Source organism: Nomascus leucogenys, chromosome 11 (assembly GCF_006542625.1).
Source record: "Nomascus leucogenys isolate Asia chromosome 11, Asia_NLE_v1, whole genome shotgun sequence".
Taxonomy (NCBI): domain Eukaryota; kingdom Metazoa; phylum Chordata; class Mammalia; order Primates; family Hylobatidae; genus Nomascus; species Nomascus leucogenys.
Window position 1 is genome coordinate 41,846,972 of NC_044391.1, and position 22,494 is coordinate 41,869,465.

At 35.7% G+C, this 22,494-nt stretch overlaps 1 protein-coding gene across 1 annotated transcript in view; it reads left to right on the forward strand.

Annotated features, from left to right (window-relative positions):
• Positions 1 to 22,494, forward strand: part of ITGB8 (integrin subunit beta 8) — an 84,835-nt gene that overhangs the window by 47,822 nt on the left and 14,519 nt on the right. The window contains exons 4-9 of the mRNA XM_030822207.1: positions 39 to 285; positions 1,661 to 1,826; positions 2,736 to 2,894; positions 12,433 to 12,528; positions 15,932 to 16,021; positions 19,826 to 19,960. Of these exons, the coding sequence (XP_030678067.1) occupies positions 39 to 285; positions 1,661 to 1,826; positions 2,736 to 2,894; positions 12,433 to 12,528; positions 15,932 to 16,021; positions 19,826 to 19,960 (893 nt within the window). The remainder of the gene's footprint in view (positions 1 to 38; positions 286 to 1,660; positions 1,827 to 2,735; positions 2,895 to 12,432; positions 12,529 to 15,931; positions 16,022 to 19,825; positions 19,961 to 22,494) is intronic.

Here is a 22,494-nt window from a genome sequence, read left to right on the forward strand (position 1 = left end):
AATGAAGACTACATGATGTTTTTCTTCTATTGAACTAGGAGCTGAAGCTAATTTTATGCTGAAAGTTCATCCTCTGAAGAAATATCCTGTGGATCTTTATTATCTTGTTGATGTCTCAGCATCAATGCACAATAATATAGAAAAATTAAATTCTGTTGGAAACGATTTATCTAGAAAAATGGCATTTTTCTCCCGTGACTTTCGTCTTGGATTTGGCTCATATGTTGATAAAACAGTTTCACCATACATTAGCATCCACCCCGAAAGGATTCATAATCAATGCAGGTATCTAGGGTTTGATGTGGATATGCTAAATTAACTTTTTGCTTATAAAATCTCACTGTGTTTTCAATGTAAAGAACTTACCAAATTTTATATTTTTGTCTTATAAAATAAGAATAAAAATATTTGGTGAGGTGGGGAGGTTTGTTCATATCTGAAAACTTCTGAGATCACCTGTAGAGTGGGCTTTTTATTTTATATTTCTTTAAATATTTAGTCAGTCTTTATCACCAAAAAAAACAAAAACAAAAACAAACAAAAAAACCCTACCTAATGTTAGTAACTTTGAATGAAGCTTCAATAGTTAGGCTGCCATGTATATAAATACCTCTTTGGAAATTCTGTATTTTTATTTTTTGATTGCTCCAAAATTGCTGAATTATGATTTGACACATTTTAAAGAGTTTGTGCCAACACGTCATCTATCTCTCCATTACTGTACTGTGACTGGGGATAATGATGTTGTCTATGATGTGACTACAAAGAAATCTCGGCTATCACAAAGAAAGTGGGCCAAAAGATGAGAATTTGACTGCTTAGAAAGAGCCTTTTTTCTTATCATTTTAGAATTCTGATTCTAAATAACGTATGTCCCACTATGAAAGAAGAATTAACCTTAAAAATACAAGTGTCTCACACAATATTGCCATTAGCCTGTAGAATTTTCAGAAAAATAAATCTGTATGGATCTTTTTTCATGAAAGACTTTATCTTTCTTGCTTCTACAAATTGGTTAGATGGCTTTACAATACACGTTCCAATTTACTGAAACAGCTCTGTCATCTGTTGTACCAGAACAGGATTGATGCATCCATGAATGGAGTTTCATAAGCCTTCTTGAGGTGAATGTACTGGAGGAATCATTCTTACTTTCTAGGTATCATGGATTCTCAAAATGATTTTAATGAATTTTGATGTTCATCAATAATTCCACCAAGCATCATTTTAAAAATTAGTGCAGTATTAAAAAAAAAAGTAATATCATATTTCAACTAAATTCCTCAAAAGCATTTTCCAGATGTGTTTCTCAGCTGTTCAATGATAAGAAATCACTGCACATTCTTATATTCACCTTAAAAATTCACAGTGCAGAGTAAATATTGAAAGACCCTAACTGTCCTATACTAAAAAACACGTTTAATCATCTTTATTTTTTTTGAATACCAAATGCTTAGAGTCTTATTTCCTACTTGCAAAGAAATTGTCGTCAGTATTGACCTTCTCTCTAATTTTATAAGCACAGATTTTTGTCGTATAAAATTTCCCTGGCACAAAAGAATTACTCTCTTTTCACACAACTGTTCAATTTTACTGTTAAGTATTCTAGAATGCTTAAGAAGAGCAAAATAAACTTTACACTTCTTCTTTTCCCACATAGTGACTACAATTTAGACTGCATGCCTCCCCATGGATACATCCATGTGCTGTCTTTGACAGAGAACATCACTGAGTTTGAGAAAGCAGTTCATAGACAGAAGATCTCTGGAAACATAGATACACCGGAAGGAGGTTTTGACGCCATGCTTCAGGCAGCTGTCTGTGAAGTAAGACGTTTCACATTATCGAGTGTTTGCTAACATGCAAAACTTTCAAAGAATTTAGAATTTTTATTTTCTCTTTGATTTGTGGAGTGAAAACGTAGTGTAGAAGAAAATATATCTTACTATCTCTTACTCCTCACCAAGGTGATTCATTTCGGTATGTGTTTGGGACAGAGGGGCTAAATTCGGGGAGGGATTTAAATAGGAAAAGACAAAAGAGAAAGAATAGGTTACGCACGTGAAAATTCTTACCAAAAGGGCTGCTTTTCTCATGCGCCACACTCCAAGGAGGAACTAGAAGTAGACTGTTGCCCTCCTCACTTCAGCTTGTTCTCCTACCTTTTTTTTTTTTCTTTTTTTTTTTTTGAGACGGGGTCTCGCTCTGTCACCCAGGCTGGAGTGCAGTGGCGCCATCTCGGCTCACTGCAAGCTCCACCTCCTGGGTTCACGCCATTCTCCTGCCTCAGCCTCCCGAGTAGCTGGGACTACAGGCGCCCGCCACCACGCCCGGCTAATTTTTTGTATTTTTAGTAGAGACAGGGTTTCACCGTGTTAGCCAGGATGGTCTCGATTTCCTGACCTCGTGATCCGCGCGCCTCAGCCTCCCAAAGTTCTGGGATTACAGGCGTGAGCCACCATGCCTGGCCTTTCCTACTTTTTAATCTATATTATTCTTCCTCCACTGGAACACTAGAAATCTCTAGCCAGCAACTAGTGTGGTCACATGGCTGTGGGAAAATAGAGGATGTACAAATAAAAGTTAAAGCTATTTATGCAGCAGCGTTGTACCCATGCACATCGTTCTAGCCTGACTTACTGTTCGTCAACTCAAACATAATGTTTACTTGAGGTAAAAACCACGGTACAGATCTGTGTTATTGTACAAAGTCTAATTACATGTTTATTTTTCAGAGTCATATTGGATGGCGAAAAGAGGCTAAAAGATTGCTGCTGGTGATGACAGATCAGACATCTCATCTTGCTCTTGATAGCAAATTGGCAGGCATAGTGGTGCCCAATGACGGAAACTGCCATCTGAAAAACAACGTCTACGTCAAATCGACAACCATGGTAATGTAGCAGTAACCCCTTAGTAGATATGACTCTTTTGGTTAAAGTACAATTTTAAATTGGCAACTCAACTATTTTTGTACCAGGAAATTACCTAAAAAAGAAAGATACAGAACAAGGATAAGCCATGAGAGAGAATTTATGGAACAGTGCAATCTATAAATACTGATCAATAAAATATATGAATAAAACAGTTTGACAATTTCTAGTAGCTGACTCTTTGATGAATGACAAAGCACTGTATAATTTTTGAAAATAAAAATGATACAAGATTCTACTTTTTATGTAATTCTAGGACAGGGGAAAAAACGTATACCTTTGCTTTATACAAATAGACCAGTTCTATGGGGTCGATATCTACAAACATTTTAAGGAGGAAACCTCACAGCACAATAGGTAGAAACTAAATAGAAAACAGGGAAAAAAGACAAGAGAGAAAGAGAGTCAAACAAAGCAGGCTTTCTCTATTTTGTACTTTGCCTCTCTGCATCTTATCTATTTAAGGTCTCTTTTTAAATCAGTGACTATCTGGCTTGCTTCCTGAGGATTAGTATAAGCTCTGAATCATATATTTAATATGATAACCTAGAACCATATCTTCCCTGGCATTATCTAATTCTAGTTGTGAAGAATCAACAGTCCAAAGCGTCATTTACTTCTGATGTTGACACTTATTTATATATTCTTGCATATGTTAAAACAGAACCTCTCCAACTTTCTCAGTTCATGAGACCCTAGTCTCTCAGTAATTTTATTCCATGACACCCATGGGTCAAAAGACATACCTAATAGTACTGTTTTTTAAGTGGTTAAGTCCAAATAACTCAACTATTTATGTCTTAACAACTTAGTATCTCCTTAAAAATAATACAAGTGTATCAAGTGTAGAGATATATGTTTCAGTTTTAGTAAGTAACTTAGGAAATTTTCAAATCCTGAAATCAGATTGGTCATCACTACCCTGATTTCTTCTTCCATGTTGATTTTCAAGTTGACCAGCTTGGCAAAGATTAATGTCATTTAAAAGAATAGAATCAAATGTAATCTTAAAACTATGAACTCCCTCCAACTAGTTCTTCATTGGTACATGATACATGCTGAATGTCACTGTATTTCTCTTGAAGATTGAAATTATTTCCTGCCACCCTTGGGAGTGTGCTGCAGTGCACCAAGACACCTCACACAGTTTGGGAATCACAGTATCAGAAGCATGAAAATTATGCTGAAATTTGTGTGGTTCCCATGGGTAAATTTTAAATAGATCACCAGTTCATCTGCAATACCCTACCAGATCTGTTGAAATTCTAGAGCAGCAATTGTATTACCATATGAAACAAGTTCAACCCTTGGTCATTTTAGTTTCTTGAAAGTAGTATCAAAATATAAAGATTTTAAAAGGTAACTAGAGATTGAATTCAAAAATTCAAGAATTGGAGTTATTCCAATAGTGTCTTTCCATAATTCTCTTCTACTCAGCCTTATTTCACTTTGACAGACCCACCTACTTCTACTTAGTCATTTCTTATCTATCCTTCCTTCTGTTTAACCTCTTTTGATCGATGGTAGAGTTCTAATTTATTTATTGGGGAGTAGGAGAGGGTACAGGAAGAATTATTCTATTGTGAGACAAAGAGAAGGTTTTTATTTTTTTAAGAAGAAAATAAGAATGACATTATTCTCAAATTGTATTATTCTTTTGAAGTTTTGCCAAATCACTGAAGTCATCTCTCCATAATTGTATTTAAAAGGATACTATTGCTCATCTAGGGAGGATTTCCTAGGCAAAGAAATGCTGTCATAATTTTAGACATATACTATGTTATAGAACCTTATGGAAATAAGTTACAAGTCCAGTGGAATTTTAGACAGGGCCTGGATCCTTATGACATCAGGAAATTGGATGATTACATCAAGACCTTCTTTTACCTTCTTGGTCACTGTTCCCAGTATTTAAAGGAATGACCCTTCCGCATGTCACTGCTGTAGTATATTGAGTAATCCAAGGAATAATGTGTTTGTTAACACTTTAGAAGGATACTTTTATTTTATTTACCCCAGGTCTTTGTTTTAAGGGATTATCTTCCTAAAAATTCTCATTCCCTTCATTTGTAGGGTCACTGCCTACATATTAGGTAAAAGAAGCTGAAGCATTTTGATTGATCCCTTGGCCATGAATTTATATATTCAAGATGTGCTACTGCTTTGGAACCTTCTATATTGAAAGCTACCTTGACTTTGACTCTAGGCATATTTATTTGTGCATTTTAAAATGACCTCTATCCTCCCCTATTTGGCCATTATGGAGGAATTTTAAATTTTGTTTAAGACAAGTAATCAAACAGTTTGCTTCTTGGCTTTATCTCCAGCAGCCGATGCCAATAATGTTGAATGGTATCTGAGCTAATTGGTTCAAGAGTCTGAACCAAGATTCTTGGGTTTTGTATTTATAAAAGGAAATAATTGATTAAAAAACCCTTTATATGTGTAAATTACATGGGACAGAGTTCTGTTGCTTATACATACAGCTATTTCCTGAAGGTCAATGTGAACCCTAGACTAATAACAACTGCCATTTTATTGAGTATGTATTCAACTGAAAGCACTGTAGCAATCACTCTGCATACAGCATCAAATTTATCTTTACAACAACTCTATAAGGTAGTCATAATTACCCTCCTTTTACAAACAGCAGGAGGGTCAGAAAAGCTAAGTAAGTTGCCTGAGGATAAACAGCTAAAACATTAATAAATTGCAGAGCTGGCCCCAGTCTGTCTCAATCTTATATTAAAATCTGCATTCTTTACTTTGCCACGGTCTGTCGACTGAAACGTAGAAGAACAAGAAAAATAATGTTCCTGTTGTCATTTCTTGTCTTTCTGGTTGCAGTCTTTTGAAAGTATAACCAGATGATTTGACTTGCATAAGTTACAAAACAACATATAATATAAAATAATTTATATTTACACATTGTGATATTTGTATATGGTTGCTGGCAAATGATGTTACACTATTGAATAAATTACATTTTCCACCGCTTTTTCATCAAGATCAAGTGCCACAATAAAAAAACTTTAGCAGTAGTATAGTTTTATAATTTATCCAGTAATAATGACAATTTGAAATGTGACATTCTTTCTAAAATGGCAGATGTTAATACAAAAATTATTAATGATGTAGTAGATTATTAACACTGAGGGTTTGGAATTTCACCCTGTCTCCCCACCCAGCTTCTCCAGGGTTATTTCCACCCTTAGTCAGAGCCCTCCCAGAAACTGTTCACCCACCCCTTGGTGGAGGCCAAGAATAGCATGAAGGTCTTCAGTAACAATGAAAGAAGACCAAGGAACAAGTACGTGGAGGCCATCCAATGAACCTTATCAATGGAATTTTCAGATGTTGATGTGACTCATAGTTTTTAAATAGCGAGATTCAAATTGGCAAGATCCTACCACATTCCTATTGTATGTACTAGTGCATACCATATATTCACTAGTATTTACTGGTTTAGGCTTGGTGTTTTTCCATGCAGCCTTTAATATGGGTCATCACATTATGGCCAGTGATTCTTTATCCCTCCTATCATATACCTCCTCAGAATCCCCTTACTGCTGGCTTCATAGTTCATTCCTTTTCCTGCAGGCTTATTTGGATAGACTAGCTGCTGAGTAGATCAGCATCTTATACTATGGAGGCAGAATTGCAGAAGGCCTATTAGGCATTACTGAACAGTTTTGCTTTCTCACTGGCAAAAACAGTCAACACTGTGCCTCTCCTCATGCAACTTTAACATGTACTTGACTTTTAAGTATGCCATTTAGGAAGCTTTCTTTTACTATGAATCTTAACTACTTGGAATTATACTTAATTTTTCCAGGACTGCAGATGAATAAAGAGCTTAGGAAGCTACTTTGCTAATGTAATCCATAACTTTGCTACCTGAGTTAACAAACGTTCATAACGTTATTACATTTATTCCTTCTGAAAGAGATATTTCTGACATTTTCAAAGTCTGGAAAACATTTATAACTAATGTTGAGATCAGACAGAATTCCATGTGAGGAGATAATTGTGATCTTTTAATAAAGAGATCTGTTAATTTTGTTTGCTGTTTCCCAAAGGAGACATGGCCTTTTCTACTTCAGAAAATGTTAAATCTCTCTCTTTTTCTGCTTCTCAGCTTGTTTGTCTCAGACACATACTAATAAAAATGCAAATTCATTGAACACTTATTTTGTGCCAGGTATGGAATACAACTAGAAAGTTTTAAGCCCATGTGCAGCTTTTAAAAATGATTGTTCCATCTTTTGGGGCATCGAAAGACTATAAAGTACCTGATTTCAGCTTGCTGAACGATCTGCTTCAAATTGTAAACACCATGAGAACATTTTTTTTTTTTTGAGATGGAATCTCACTGTGTCGCCCAGGCTGGAGTACAGTGGCACGATCTTGGCTCACTGCAACCTCCACCTCCCAGGTTCAAGCGATTCTCCTGCCTCAGCCTCCCAAGTAGCTGGGACTACAGGCACGTGCCACCACACCTGGCTAATTTTCTTTTCTTGTATTTTTTAGTAGGGACGGGGTTTCACTGTGTTAGCCAGGCTGGTCTCAATGTCCTGATCTTATGATCCACCTGCCTTGGCCTCCCAAAGTGCTGGGATTACAGGCGTGAGCCACTGCACCCGGCCTGAGAACATTTTAATAGTAATCTTATAGGAGAACTAATTTGAATGCTTCTCATATTATCAAAAAAAGTGGCCTGGAAAGGATCTCTTCAAACAATATTTAGTTGGAATTGTTTTAATTGAAAGCAAAATTGCATGTAGAAATCACCTGTGCCAGACTCAAAGTAGCCTGGCTCTGCTTGTGTAATGCCTTTCAAATGGGGTAAAATTATGGTTTGCAAAAGTGACACAATAAAATTCAAATTTGATAAAAATTTTTATAGAATGGAATATTCTTATTAAATTAGATGTTGTAGGTAAGTCATGCTTAAGCAGAAAGCTTTTTGTTGCCATTATCATTGAAAAACTTACAAAAATCAATGCATACCCTTCTTCAGTAAATAGAGTATCATGATTACAACTGATGTCATATTTGCCAGGAGCCACAAACTCAAACATCTGCAGGGCCAGGTAAGAAAGATAAGCAAGTGACACAGGACAAGGAAAGCACATCTAGGAGTATATCTTGCCTTTAGGAAAGGCCTCCAAATCTCTCTTATTAAGCAGTCATTTGTTAAAAACTGTCTTTTCTTGAGCAGACCTATGGCGTTTGTCTCTTTATGTTCAGTTAACACCATTCAACATTGCAGTGACATGTAGATATTGCTTTGCTTCTACTTTATAAATGAGGAGGGAAAAAGGTGCTAAAGGGATCAGCATCTTGTCTGGAGTCACAAACCCTTATATAGCAGTGCCCATAGTAGACTCTGAGCTGTTTGACATGAACCGCCACTCATCATTGGTCTTAATAATCACAGAATGGTAAGTGAAAGCTTTACGAAGTTAACCTATTTAATCTCCACCACCTGAATGGTAGATACTAGTGTTTATACCTGCTTTATACCTATGGAAACTGAATCCCAGAAAGGGTCAAACAGCTGCCCAGTGTCACATAGAGCTAGTAATCGCAGAGCCAGAAGTTGAAGCCTGGATGATCTGTTTTCAGAGCCCCTGCTGGTGGTGTGGTTCTCAGCTGGAGTGATTTTACCCTCCAGAGGACAATTGCATGTCCTGAGACATTTTGGCTGTCATAACTATGGAAAGAGGGTGCTACTGGCACCTGTTGTATAGAGACAAGGGTGCTGTTAAACATCCTACAATGCACAGGACAGCCCCTTTGTCAAATAAAAAATATATCCAGCCCAAACTGTCAATAGCACTACTCTTGAGAAACCCTGGTCTATGCAGTTATCACGGTACAACTATGTAGATAAAAGATTAACTATCAGGACAGATGTTGACTGACACATCATCTAAAATTTCATCTCTAAAAAAATCTCTGCTATCTGATTACTTCTATGCTATTTGCCTCTTTCCTCTAAAAAATCATGCAGATAAAAGGTTTTTATTTAAATTGTTTGGTTTTTATATCTTATTACAATATTCCATACTACAAATTCTATATTCTATTATAAAATTTATATTATGGATCTCACTTGTATAAAGAGAGTCTTAAATGCTTTTTTATCCACCTAGATATACACATTATTAAAATTCCACCATACATCTGTACACAGTTATCTCTTTACCCAAAATTGCCCCCAATGAATCTTTCTTACCTCCTCTTTCCTTCTGACATTTATAAGTGACTTCTCACAGCCTTAATTACTTAGCAGCTGTCTTGGCATATTGCTTTCCTTCTCCCTTTTACCCCTGAAGAGCTTGTTATCTCTATTAATTATTTTCAGAGTTTACAGAAACAATATGTAATGGGTTAGACAGAGAGGGAGTTGGAGTTCAGGAGCAGTGATGTCACCAGAACAGGAGAGTTGGCTGAGAGGGAGCATGTCTCCTGCTAGTGAAATAAAAGACATAAAAGATAAAATACTTTTTTGAAGATAGGCTGCTTCATGAACGAAAGGGGAAGGGGCTTAGGCAATGCTCATTAATCCACAGGTCTCCTGTCAACAGTGGTTTATTTAAACATCTGTTATACATTTGTAATTTTTAAATATCTGCCTTGAGGTACTTGGAATTTTCTTTTAAAAGAGATTTCTCTCTAGGGCTCAAAAAAATCTGTTTTTGTAGGCTTGAAAATTCGACTAATTTTTTTTTCTTTTTTTATTATACTTTAAGTTCTGGGATACATATGCAGAATGTGCAGGTTTGTTACCTATGTATACACGTGCCATGGTGGTTTGCTGTACCCATCAACCCATCATTTACGTTAGGTATTTCTCCTAATGTTATCCCTCCCCTAGCCCCCCAACCCCCGACAGGCCCTGGTGTGTGATGTTCCCCTCCCTGTGTCCATGTCTTCTCATTGTTCATCTCCCACTTATGAGTGAGAACACGCAGTGTTTGTTATTTCTGTTTTCCTGTGTTAGTTTGCTGAGAATGATGGTTTCCAGCTTTATCCATGTCCCCGCAAATGACATGAACTCACCCTTTTTTATGGCTTCATAGTATTCCGTGGTGTATATATGCCACATTTTCTTTATCCAGTCTATCACTGATGGGCATTCGGGTTGGTTCCAAGTCTTTGCTATTGTGAACAGTATTGAAATGCGTGTGTCTTTATAGTAGAATGATTTATAATCCTTTGGGTATATACCCAGTAATGGGATTGCTGGGTCAAATGGTATTTCTGGTTCTAGATTCTTGAGGAATCACCACACTGTCTTCCACAATGGCTGAACTAATTTACACTCCCACCAACAGTGTAAAAGCATTCCTATTTTTCCAAATCCTCTCCAGTATCTGTTGTTTCCTGACTTTTTAATGATCGCCATTCTAACTGGTGTGAGATGGTATCTCATTTTGGTTTTCATTTGCATTTCTCTAATGACCACGACTGATCTCCTTAATAAGCTTCTGACCAAACTAGAACTTTCTAGATTTAAGTTTTGTGTACATTTGGTCAAAGTGACTTCCTGTTTTTGGAAAGGGGAAGAGATTAAGAAGTCTTCAAAACCTGCTTACATTTTAGAGAGCCATTTAAATATTGATTTTATGTGAGTTAAGTAAAAGCTGGTTGAAAACATGTATTAAATTTTCCTTAAAATTCACAAGTTTCTAAAAATTAAGAAGGGTGAATGCTTGGCAAGCTGTGACTATCTTTTGTCAAAGCAAAAATACTTGAAAAGTAGTTGCTGCCATTAAAAAATATTTCCAATACAGCTAGATGTACCTTGCCTCTGCTTGTTCTCTTTATTCGCTAGCATTATGCAAACTGTCATCAATCTATTTTAAGATTATGCCTTTTATTAGGAACAAGTAATAAGAATTTAGCTGGCAGAATTTGTGTTTTTGGAGGTTTTTTTTTCCATTGCTTTAAAATTATATTCTTAAGAACTGCTCTGAGAAAAACTTTTCTTATGCAGACCCATATGTTAATACTTTTTAAGCTTCTTCATTAGTTGGTTTCATATCACGTGTAAAGGCAACTCATGAAATTTTGATTTGTTTCTATCACAACAATTATAGAAGATAGAGAAATAAAGCGTTATTTGTTACTTCGAACTTACGTTATAAGTGAAACTAGTTAATTTAGCCCTTTTACCAAGTTCACATAGTTGTCACAATACAGAAATGTTTACCAATATGGTTTAACAGGATTTTTCCTTAAAGACAATACAGTTAACATTGGAGAGTGCAGTGGGAAGCAAAAACTATGGAGTAATTTGAACTTAAATGTTACGGTACTAATTGGGCTCAGTTACATACTAATCTTTGGCTTATGCCATTAGGCACCAGTGAATGGGGAGAGACTACTAACAGTGAACTTTATCATCATCTCTCTGATAAGTATCTAGCTATGAACTTGTTGTTCAAGACAATCATTTTAATTTCTAGAAGAGTATTTATAGAAAAAAATTACCAATAGTATATCTAACTGCATAACTCTAGATAGCAATTTATGTAATCATCAGATTTCTCATGTTCTCCAAACTAAATTTTATTTCAATTTTCCTACTCTTCTCTAACTTTCTCATTACCACAAAGAGTGGCACAGTTGGCACAACATAAATTTTATTTATCAAAGTAAAGCAGGTATAAAATATATCATACAACAAAAATATTGAGCATAATGATAATCTGAGAAATCTGTAATCTATACCTTGTATAAGCAGTTGAAATAAGAATCAGAATTGCTATTACTTTTGATCACTTACTGCATGCAAGAAAACGCACTAAATAGTTCACATACTATTATTATCTTATTAATCTTGCCAGCAATCATGGAAGGCAGGTATCATTCACATATTACAGAGGATGGAACTGAGAACTTTTGTTGTAAGGTGACAAACTAGGACTTGAGTAGAGCATTTTCTGCTTCTAAAGAGAGTTACTATATCATGTTATATATATGTTATATAACTATATCATGTTATATATCAAATGTGTATATATAGGTATATGTGGATGTTTTAATGTGTATGTGTATATATATGTTTATAGGCATATACATATACATGCATATATATTTGCAGTTCAATACTTGTTACTGAGTTTCACCTTAGAATATGATCACCACTAACGTGTCTCTATTTCTGAATATTAAATTATCTGTCAGTTACATCACTTGGAGTCCAATGTTAACCTAAAGAGATGCTGTTCACTCTTTGTTAGTTATGTTGAATTCAGCTCTCTTCATCTTTTTAAGTTACAGGTTTTTATGGGACTTTTGTCTATAAAATATTTTAATACATGGGTATTGATGTTATGTTTCCAAAAAATTTAAATGTCTCTAGTACAACCATAGTCCTTCCCAGGTACATTTTTATGTAAGTCATACAGTTTTCTTCATAACAGATGTTTGAATAGGATGGAGCTATGAAATTTCACTCCCTTATTTATTTTATTATTCATTACAGGAACATCCCTCACTAGGCCAACTTTCAGAGAAATTGATAGACAACAACATTAATGTCATCTTTGCAGTTCAAGGAAAACAATTTCATTGGTATAAGGTATGTTAACTCTGAAAATGTGAAAATTAAATTTTTTTCATTGGTAATTGAAATTAAGACATTTCTTTAGTACCACAGATAAGGATTCTGGAATTATTATACTTTGTACAATCTAAATTCTATATTGCATTACTAAAGTATCCTTTACAATGTGTTAACTTAGCATTTAAGTATAAATTCTATTTAGATTTGTAACATCTAGAACCAAATCTGAGAACTGAGAATTGTATTGGATACACTTGAGTCCAGCCTGATGCTTAGGGTGGTCTCAAATGTGACAATAGTGGAGAAGACTTACCAGGCAAAAAGTAGTTCACAATCCGTCTTTGCATCTTGCATGTCTAGAGTGCTGCTTCTTATTCTAGTACATGAGCATATCCTCATAATACGTTAAAGTTGGAGAATATCAGCTTAATTCTAAATAGCACTGACACACCTAGCTTTGGTCTAGGTCATTCAATAATGGACCAAAAGGGGCCATTGAAGTGTCTGAGCCAGTGAAAGCCTTCACACATAAGAATAATCTTGGTGGTGTCTGGAGTCTTTTGGGCCAGGTGAGACCCTCACGCAAAATAGACAGCAACTGTATCACACTGGAGGTGCCCTGGAACCCCAGCATAGAACTGCTCCTCTGCAACCCTGCTATAGCTTTCTTTTCACAATCTTTAAGGCTCTTTCTCTCTAGAAACTCTCTTGTTCTCATTTTCATGAAGCTATGACACCCTAATTTTCATTGTGCATCTCTGTTCACTTGGTCTCCTTCATCTCCTTTGCTATCTTTGCTTCTCCCATCTACTCCCTAATTATACATCTCCCCTCAGTGGCCAGTCCCCAGTGCCCTCTACTTATTTTTCAAAACTGCAGAGAAATTACATGTTTTTGGCTTCGATAAATTCTTGAACCCATTTCCATTTGCCACAAGCTGGTGTTCCCCCTACCAGTTTCGCTATTACCTACCTACTTTATCATCTGAAAGCACTACTTTAATCATAATACTTCTTCCTTTAGAAATCTATGGTAAAGCTTCATTTATTTATTTAGGGTAAATGTATGGAGTACAAGTGCAAGTTCATTACATGTGTAGATTGTGTAGTGGTGAGGTCAGGGCTTTCAGGATATCTGTCACTTGAATAGCACACGTTGTACCCATTAAGTGATTTCTCATCATCCACCCCACTCCCAGGCCCTCACCATTCCAAGTCTCCATTATCTATCATTCCACATCATGTATACACATTATTTAGCTCCCACTTATGGGTGAGAACATGTGCTATTTTTCTTTCAGTGTCTGACTTAGTGAAACTTTATTTAATTCCTTGTTTTCCCAAAGGTATATACCATGGAACCACTTTTTAAGGTAACAACAAACTAACATCTGCAGAAGTAGGACTGTGGCCAAAATTAAATGGCCCAAACCACTTTATTAACAATTGTAACAGCTTCCACTTATTGGGTACTTAACTATTGTCAGGCATTGAGTTTGTAAACATTTATTAATCTAATCCTCTTAGCAACTCATAAAAATGAGGGTAGTCATCTTAATATGCCCATTTTAAAGATGAGGAATCATATTTTGGGAGGTTAAATACTTGCCCAAGGGTTTCTAACAACCCAAATCCTGTGCTCTTAACCTCTAAGCTTAATAGTTGACTTTGAAATGCCATGCAGCTTTTTATAGCTTTTGCTTCCTCTTTGCTGTTTCTCTAACATTATTTCTTGGCAGCATTATTGGCTCTAGCAGTTTCTTCCTGTTCCTTTAAAAATTTGCCATTAACTGATAAACCATAAAACCAGGTTTATTATTAATTAAATTATGCACAAAGTCAGAATCAACTGGCTCCAAAGCCTGGGAAGCTCCGATGTGAGCCCCATGCATGCCCTTGTAGTCACCTCCTTTGACTGCCTAGAGATCTTTTTTATCAATCACCTTTCACCTGGGTTCTAACAACCTCATGGCTGATAATCCATCCTCCATCTGGCTGCCAGGATGATCTGTTGAAATCACAAGTGTGACCACAGTACTCCCTTGAGTAAAAGGTTTCAGCGTTGCCCTCTGAATTAGAGGACCAAATCTCTAAGGTGGCACATGAGGCCATGTGGTCTCTGCTTGCCTTTCTGGCCTCATTGCCCCACTGTTCCTTGCCTTGCAGGGATGCTTCTCATCCCTCCAGCCATGCTTCTAATCCTCCCGTGCACAAGCACTCAGACAGGCTGTTTCTTTCCTCTGTGCCTTTGTTCTTGCTGCCCACCCTCGCTTCTCATTTCTGGAAGCCCTTCTCCCTCATTACTTTATTAACTCTTACTCATACTTTAAGACATGGCTTATAAGTCATCTCCTCCAGGAAACAGTCCTTGGCAACCTTCCCCAGCTCTCAAATGCTGGCCAGGTATCCCTCTCATTAGGGTCTGTGCACATCTCTATTGTTTCACGTGTTCACATGTACAGTGCTTAGTGAAGAAATTGTCATTTATATGCTTGTGAGATCCTTAAGGGTGGAAACTATGTGACCTAGTGATTTGGCATCTCCAAAGTGTATAAAGTAGGAGCTCAATAAAAGTCTAATAAATGAATTTTTAAAATCTATAAATGATAAATTTTTCCTTATGACTTGAGATACCAAATTGTTAGTGTCTAAGTAATGGCTGGCATCCAGCAGGAACTTAAGGATATTTGCGAATAGAATAAAATGCAAGAATAAATGGATTTCAAAACTTTTTACCATCTGATTTCCTATAAATATGTGCCCTTTAGTCAGATTGGCTTTTTTTTATTTTTGCTTCATCTTCAATTCGTGTAGACCTTTAAAGCCTTTGCTCATTCTCCCTAAAAATACCTACGGTCTTCTCCATAATAAGCAGCATCCATCAAGAACACATACCCCATGAAGTTTCCACTTGTGACATGATTTTTCCTAACTAAAGAAGTTTTGGGAAATGCTGCATTAAATAGTGTTAAATCATTTCCAAATTGCAGGCCTACTCTGAACCTTTTAATTTGCAAATGTGCATTTTATGTTTCTAAGTGGAAGAAACCATATGCAGAACTTCCCAAGCTTATTTGCCCTCAAAACCTTTTGTATGTTTAAAATCTCTTGGGCTTTACATTCCATGGAAGATATTTGGGAGATGCTCATCTGCATTTCGATTGGATTTTTAGGTCATCATGTACAGTGATTCCAGATGCACACACAGTCATGCACATGTACAGACACACACAACCACTACATGGGTATATGTTCTGGCTGCTCTACTAGGTTGCTTATATTTTTCTTGTGTCTTATAGGTTTTCATTCATTTAATGGTTCACCTTCAACTGATAACTACAAAAATATTTACTATTCGTTGGTTGCTAACCCATTACATACTATTGTCATTGTTTAAATGCTACTGATATGTTTTATAGGATCTTCTACCCCTCTTGCCGGGCACCATTGCTGGTGAAATAGAATCAAAGGCTGCAAACCTCAATAATTTGGTAGTGGAAGCCTATCAGGTATGTATATATATTATATACAATTTTTAAAATGAAATTTTTACCCCAATTTCTGTGGCAAGGTACAAAGTAGTGCCATGTCATCTCGAAAGGAGGAGTAGAAAGCATATTAGATTAGGAATTAGGAATCTGAAGTTCATCCCTGGCCCTACTACTAACTAGCTTTTTGCTTTGGGAAAGTCATTTCTGCTTTCTGTGCCTCACTTTTCTCACTGACAGTCAACAGAGATTGGGCTAGAGGCTATCTAAATTTCCTTCTACATCCAATGCTCAGTGAATCATCAAGTCATAGCTATAGAATGTACATTATTACCATGAAATTGCATCATTTCCTATGCCGTAATGATAAAGTAGAAGTCCACAGTTACATAAGGCAATAATCTGCCATGGAAGTTGAACTATCTGGGATATAGCAATTATTAAGAGGACTCTCTTGGGGTCTCTATGATCAACCACTTGATTGTTCAACAATCACTTTAGCATTTTTATCAAAAGAGTTTGATTAAAAGAATCACCTTAGTAGATATTCTGTTTTCTTGAGTTGATGGTTGTATGCCGTCATCAGTCCTATGAAGAGTGAATGCCTCAATGCAAAGAATTTAAAGAAACATCTGTTCTTTCAACCTGGGTCATTCCTGAATAGAACAACCTCTGTTAAGATGTTGCGATAATAGTGACTGCTACTTTTTTACCACTAAGATCCAGTCACTTTCCATACATGACCTCATTTAGTCCTCACACCTGACCTATAAGGCAGGTGGTTAGTACTCACATTGTATATTAGTAGAAACCAAGACTCAGGAAGTGAAACAAACTCATCAAAGGTTGTTCAACTAATAAGCAGAAGAAAGTGGGATCAGAATCCAGGTGTTCCTTTACTTCAAGCCTCAGGTGCTTCCTCCTGTGCGATACCACCTGTTTTTCATTGTTTTACAGTGTGTCAAAAGATATGCTTTATGCTACCTTGAATTTATGGGCCAACTATAAAGTCTCGCTTTTCCAAATTATCTGACTCTCTTCCTGACACGTAGAGTTTAATAGTTAAATTGTAGCCGAAGCATTGTGGAAAAACCTCTGGTTTCTCTTCTCGTTTTCTCCAGACAGCACCTTCCTTCAGCTTGGGCACAAAAGAGAAAGGCAGGAAGTAGACACAAGATATAAAATGAAGAACTTGTTTAAACTTTCATCTTCTAAAAGGAAAATAAATCTTGCTTGATTTGTTTTCACTGAGGATAGTTTTTTATGTCTGAAAAGTACGTTGAGTAAAATAAGGAAGAGCATCTTAAATTACATCTTTCTCACTGTTACAAAAAAGAAGAACAGTGAGACTGAAGAGGGACTTATCACAGAAAATCAAATGTGTCTACAATTCGTTCCCATCAGTAGTCTGTTCCCAAGAATAATCAAAATAAGACAAGAGCTTATGCTGTAAGAAACCACTCTAAATTCTTTAGTATGAACCCATGTATTACTCCAAACAAAGTATATAAATTTACAGATTTTTACCTGTGTGTCAGACTGCCCCAGTGGCAAAGGAGGCAGCAACATTTGGTTATTTTGCCTAGCATAGGTATGCAATGTATATTTTTATATATTTTATATTTTATATCTTTTATATCTTTTAAATATATAAATATATATTTTTTATTGTTTATTTGTAGTTTTTTATATTGTTTATTTATTTTTTATATTGTTTTATTTATGGTAGGGGGAACACCAGCGTGTGGCAAATGGAAATGGGTTCAAGAATATATATAAAATAAATATAAATAAAATATATATTCTATATATACATATATATATATGCAATGTAAAGCCCACTGTAGTTCTGATCAACCGTAAACAGTGGAAAAATAATATTAAATCCAACAAAAACTTACTGGGGCTAACTACTCTCCTTAAGTTGGAATTCTGTTATTATTTTATATATGTTTATGTTATCAAAAATCTTCTCAACTTTCATTTTGTCTTCACAGTCCAACAGAATCAATTCACAATCCATTGAAGAATTATATAGAATCTGCCTCTGTACCTATTAGATACTAAAAGGGAAGCTTAAGATTATGTCTGGGGTTGGATTTCTGAATCCCCAAACTGAGCAAAATTTTAAGGATTTGTCTTCCTATCAGGCTTGAAAAACATTGGTCTAACTAGCTAAGATCTTTTTCTTTTCTTTTTTTTTTTTTTTTTTTTTTAGATGGAGTTTTACTCTGTCTTGCCCAGGCTGGAGTGCAGTGGCGAGATCTTGACTCACTGCAACCTCCACCTCCCAGGTTCAAGTGATTGTCCTGCCTCAAGCTCCAGAGTAGCTGGGATTACAGGCGTATCATCCACACCTGGCTAATTTTTGTATTTTTAGTAGACGCAGGGTTTCACCATGTTAGCCATGCTTGTCTGGAACTGCTGACCTCAAGCGATCCACCCACCTCAGCCTCCCAAAGCGCTAGGATTGCAGGCGTGAGCCACCACACCAGGCCAACTAAGATCTTAAGAGAAGCAGAATTTTAGAAGGGTAAACTGAGGATGCTCATTGTGTTAGGCATTTCCTTCTGATCTGCCGGTTGCCACATATCAACATCCTTGTATACCACTGGAAGTTTATATTGATTTACCAAAATTATACAATTAATTGTTGCAGTGTGTATGAGCTCTCTGGAAGACATACTTTTACCTACTGTAAATAATATTTACTTTGAGAAATTAGAGGAAAGTCTCTTGTTCTAAAGATATGCTGCCAGAATTCCATGATCAATTATTTGTCAGTAAGCACGTGTTTCTTTGTTGATTATACCATTGAAGAAGAGAAATCACTCAAGTAAAGAATTAGAAGCTACTGGAAATTATTTTTCATTTCATAACCTGCTGCTCGCTCTCTTTCTTTAGGCACATACTTCATTTTTCCTTTTTTTTTGTTTTTTTTTACAAGTGAAGGATTTTTGCATGTGGTAGACTCTTAGTTGTATGGAATAAAATGCACAGATCTGAAGTATACATTAAAGGTAGCTAGATCCTTTGGAATTCGAAGATTGTAATGAAAGAAATTAGTGTGTGCCTGCCACACAATAGGCATTAAATAGATATTTATTGAATGAGTGTATACATGGGTGAATAAACGAATGAATGGTTTTCTGCCCAGTAAGAGGCCCTATTTTGGTATTAAGGATTACAGCAAGCTTGACTGACACAAACAAGTCCCAGGGACTTGGGAAAAATTCTGAGCCATTCTTGGAGAGCCTTATAGAACCATATCTGTCAGGTAATTCTTGCTCCTTCAGTGTAGAAATGGCCTCCCTAAAATGTACTTGTCAATTCTGTGTCAATAAGTCATTTTAGCTATCATGATAGTCTCCATTGTTTGAAACAAAAATATTTCTTTAGCAGCTTCATATGACAGAAGCATTTTCCACATTTTAAGGTGTCAAGATTTACCCTTTGTGGTGATGTATGTGTTCTCAATGTTTAATTATACTTTACCATAAAATATAGTTATTACTGGATTAAAAATGACTGTTTTGTTAACAGACTGATAAATATCTTTGAAGGGCTCAAAATGCAGTCATGGAAATATGTAAAAAAAAATAGAACAATTCAAATGCAGATAATCTAATCCTTCAGTATTTCTTATGTATTTCAAATATAATTGGGTCATTATGTGGAAACACTGTTTTTATTCATCCTTTTATAGAAACAGACTCTTTGATCTAGTTAAAATTAAATCTATAATGATTTAATAAGCTTGACTCTGCTTTGTTGCTTACATTTGAAACTACTCTCGTATGTAATTTAAAAATAATGTCTCTGCAGAAGCTCATTTCAGAAGTGAAAGTTCAGCTGGAAAACCAGGTACAAGGCGTCTATTTTAACATTACCGCCATCTGTCCAGATGGGTCCAGAAAGCCAGGCACGGAAGGATGCAGAAACGTGACAAGCAATGATGAAGTATGTGGGTGTGCATTTTTCCCTTTTAAAATAAACTAACTTGTTTGGCATACTTTCTTACAGAAAAAGCAAACCATTCTGAAAAATTTTACTTACTACTGACTAAGAATTTTATTTATACTTCAAGGAAACTTTCATTGTCTCTCCTCAAAGTTCCTACTTGTTTTAGCTCAGTTGATTGTTCTCTCCAACTCTCAGGTTTTAATATGTATATGTGTGTGAGTGTGTGTGTAATATTAAACAATTATGTATCAATAGTAACTTTAAACTTAGGTGTCATGACCGGTATAAATTAGGAAATCACATACTGTCAAATAAGTAGTGTCTATGCTTATAATAATGATAATGCCTTTTTGATTTCATATTAACAAATTCTCAAAGTAAATGTAAAATTGAAAGTCACATACCACAGAAAAGAATGGGAATGATAGAGCAGTTGATAAAGGCTAAGAATTTCAAAATCTTTCACTTTGTGATTGCCCCAGTACACTCATAATTATCTAAATTATATAGAAGGAGGTAGGGAAATTTATTAAGAACAATACAAAAAGGGAAGAGTCATCATTTACCAAAAAAATAAAAAAATGGAATGTAAAGGAGAGAGATCCAGATTGTAACAGTATCAGGAAACAGCACCAGAGGAGACAGAGATTCTCCAAGGATTGGCACAACAGAGAGGGTAACACAAAGAAACATACTCTTTAAGGGAGTCTTTTTTGGGTGAAGTGATTTTGAGTGAGTCATTTACATCATGAGGCATTGTCTCATTTTTAAATGAATGACTTGGACTAGAAGATTTCCACCCCCTTTTCCTCTAAAGTGCTATGATGATTAATTATGTAATGTCATGCTATAGAAAAAAAGAAAAAGTTGTTGAAAGTGATAGAAGATTCTAAAAATGAATAAAAGAGAATCTTTAGTTAGAATATGTTTTTCTATCTTAGGAATTTTAGAGCTGTGTATTTTAAATTAATTATTGCAAATTTCTAATTCTGTGGTTTCTTCTATGATCACTCCATGGATTTTGTTCAAAGAATATCATAAACCAGTTTGCAAAACACACTTTGGCTTTTCATTAAAACTACAGAGAAAACTTTTTACTAGCAAATATAGCACTAAGTTACTTTATGAAAAAACGGTTACTGTCTTAGAAATAGTTATTTCCTTCAAAATCTCATTTTGGAAGAATGGGTTTTCTTACCTTTTACATTGTTTTTTTACTTTTCATTTGCTTACATGCCATCTTTCCTTCATTTTCAATTGAATAGTATAAATGGTTTAACTCTCAGGAATAGTCATATGACCTCTTAATTATAGAAACCCCGGAGTATGATCTACTGTTAGAGATGGCAGTGGCCACATTAACTTACGTATCTGTTCAGCTTCAGCATTCTCAAAGACAAAAGCATTTTAAGCATAACACCAACTGTATTGATTTTAATATTATGGAACAAATTCTAATGTTTCATGTATATATAAGCCAAATTTGGATACTTTATATTATTATATCATAGATATATATTCCAACCAAAAAGCTCAGCACAAATTAATTTTAAATTGTAATAGATCTCAATCCAACGGGAAAGAAATATACCTTCTTATTTACCAAAGTACCTAAAGATGGTAAGGTGAGCCAACAAATATAAATAGACATATTAAATCAATTGTGTTGTGCAAAAAGAAGAAATAGAGAAAAAGAAAACATTTGACCAATTCCTGCCAGCACACCTCCTTAGTTCTGGGCTATCTTCTTCCATGGAGACAAATAGATAACCTGTGTTGAGGTCTTAAGATTTGAAAGAGAGTCCTAAACATTTTTCTTTTGAGTAACGTCAGAGAAAGCCACAGGTTTTCCTCCACTGAAACTCTGTATAAACTAAAATTTAACTCTGAAACTTTACTTGGGCTCCTGGAAAATAGGAACAAAATTAAAATTGTTCATTTGAACATCTTATCTCAGGGTTTTGAATTTTATTTATTTATTTATTTATTTATTTATTTTTGAGATAGAGTCTCGCTGTGTCACTCAAGCTGTAGTGCAGTGGTGCAACCTCGGCTCACTGCAACCTCTGTCTTCCGGGTTCAAGCAATTCTCCTGCCTCAGCCTCCCTCCCAAGTAGCTGAGACTACAGGTGCGCACCACCATGCTCAGCTAATTTTTGAATTTTTAGTAGAGATAGGGTTTCACCATGTTGGCCAGGCTGATCTCGAACTCCTGACCTCAAGTGATCCAACTGCCTCAGCCTCCCAAAGTGCTGGGATTACAGGTGTGAGCCACTGCGCCAGGCCTCATCTCAGGGTTTTAAACCAGTAGAGCAGAAGCCCTTTACTTTGGTTTATGTGATCTATCTCTAGTGTCAAATATTCAATACCCCACATTTTAATGGCTGAATTTAGAAAATGCCCTATTCTTTCTCATGTTTGCTAAGAAATTAATCATCAGCGATGGGGTAGATGCTTCAAATAGGCTTGCACTCAAGTCTATTTAATGGTGCAATATAGGGATTAGTAGTCATTATATTCTTTAACTCTCA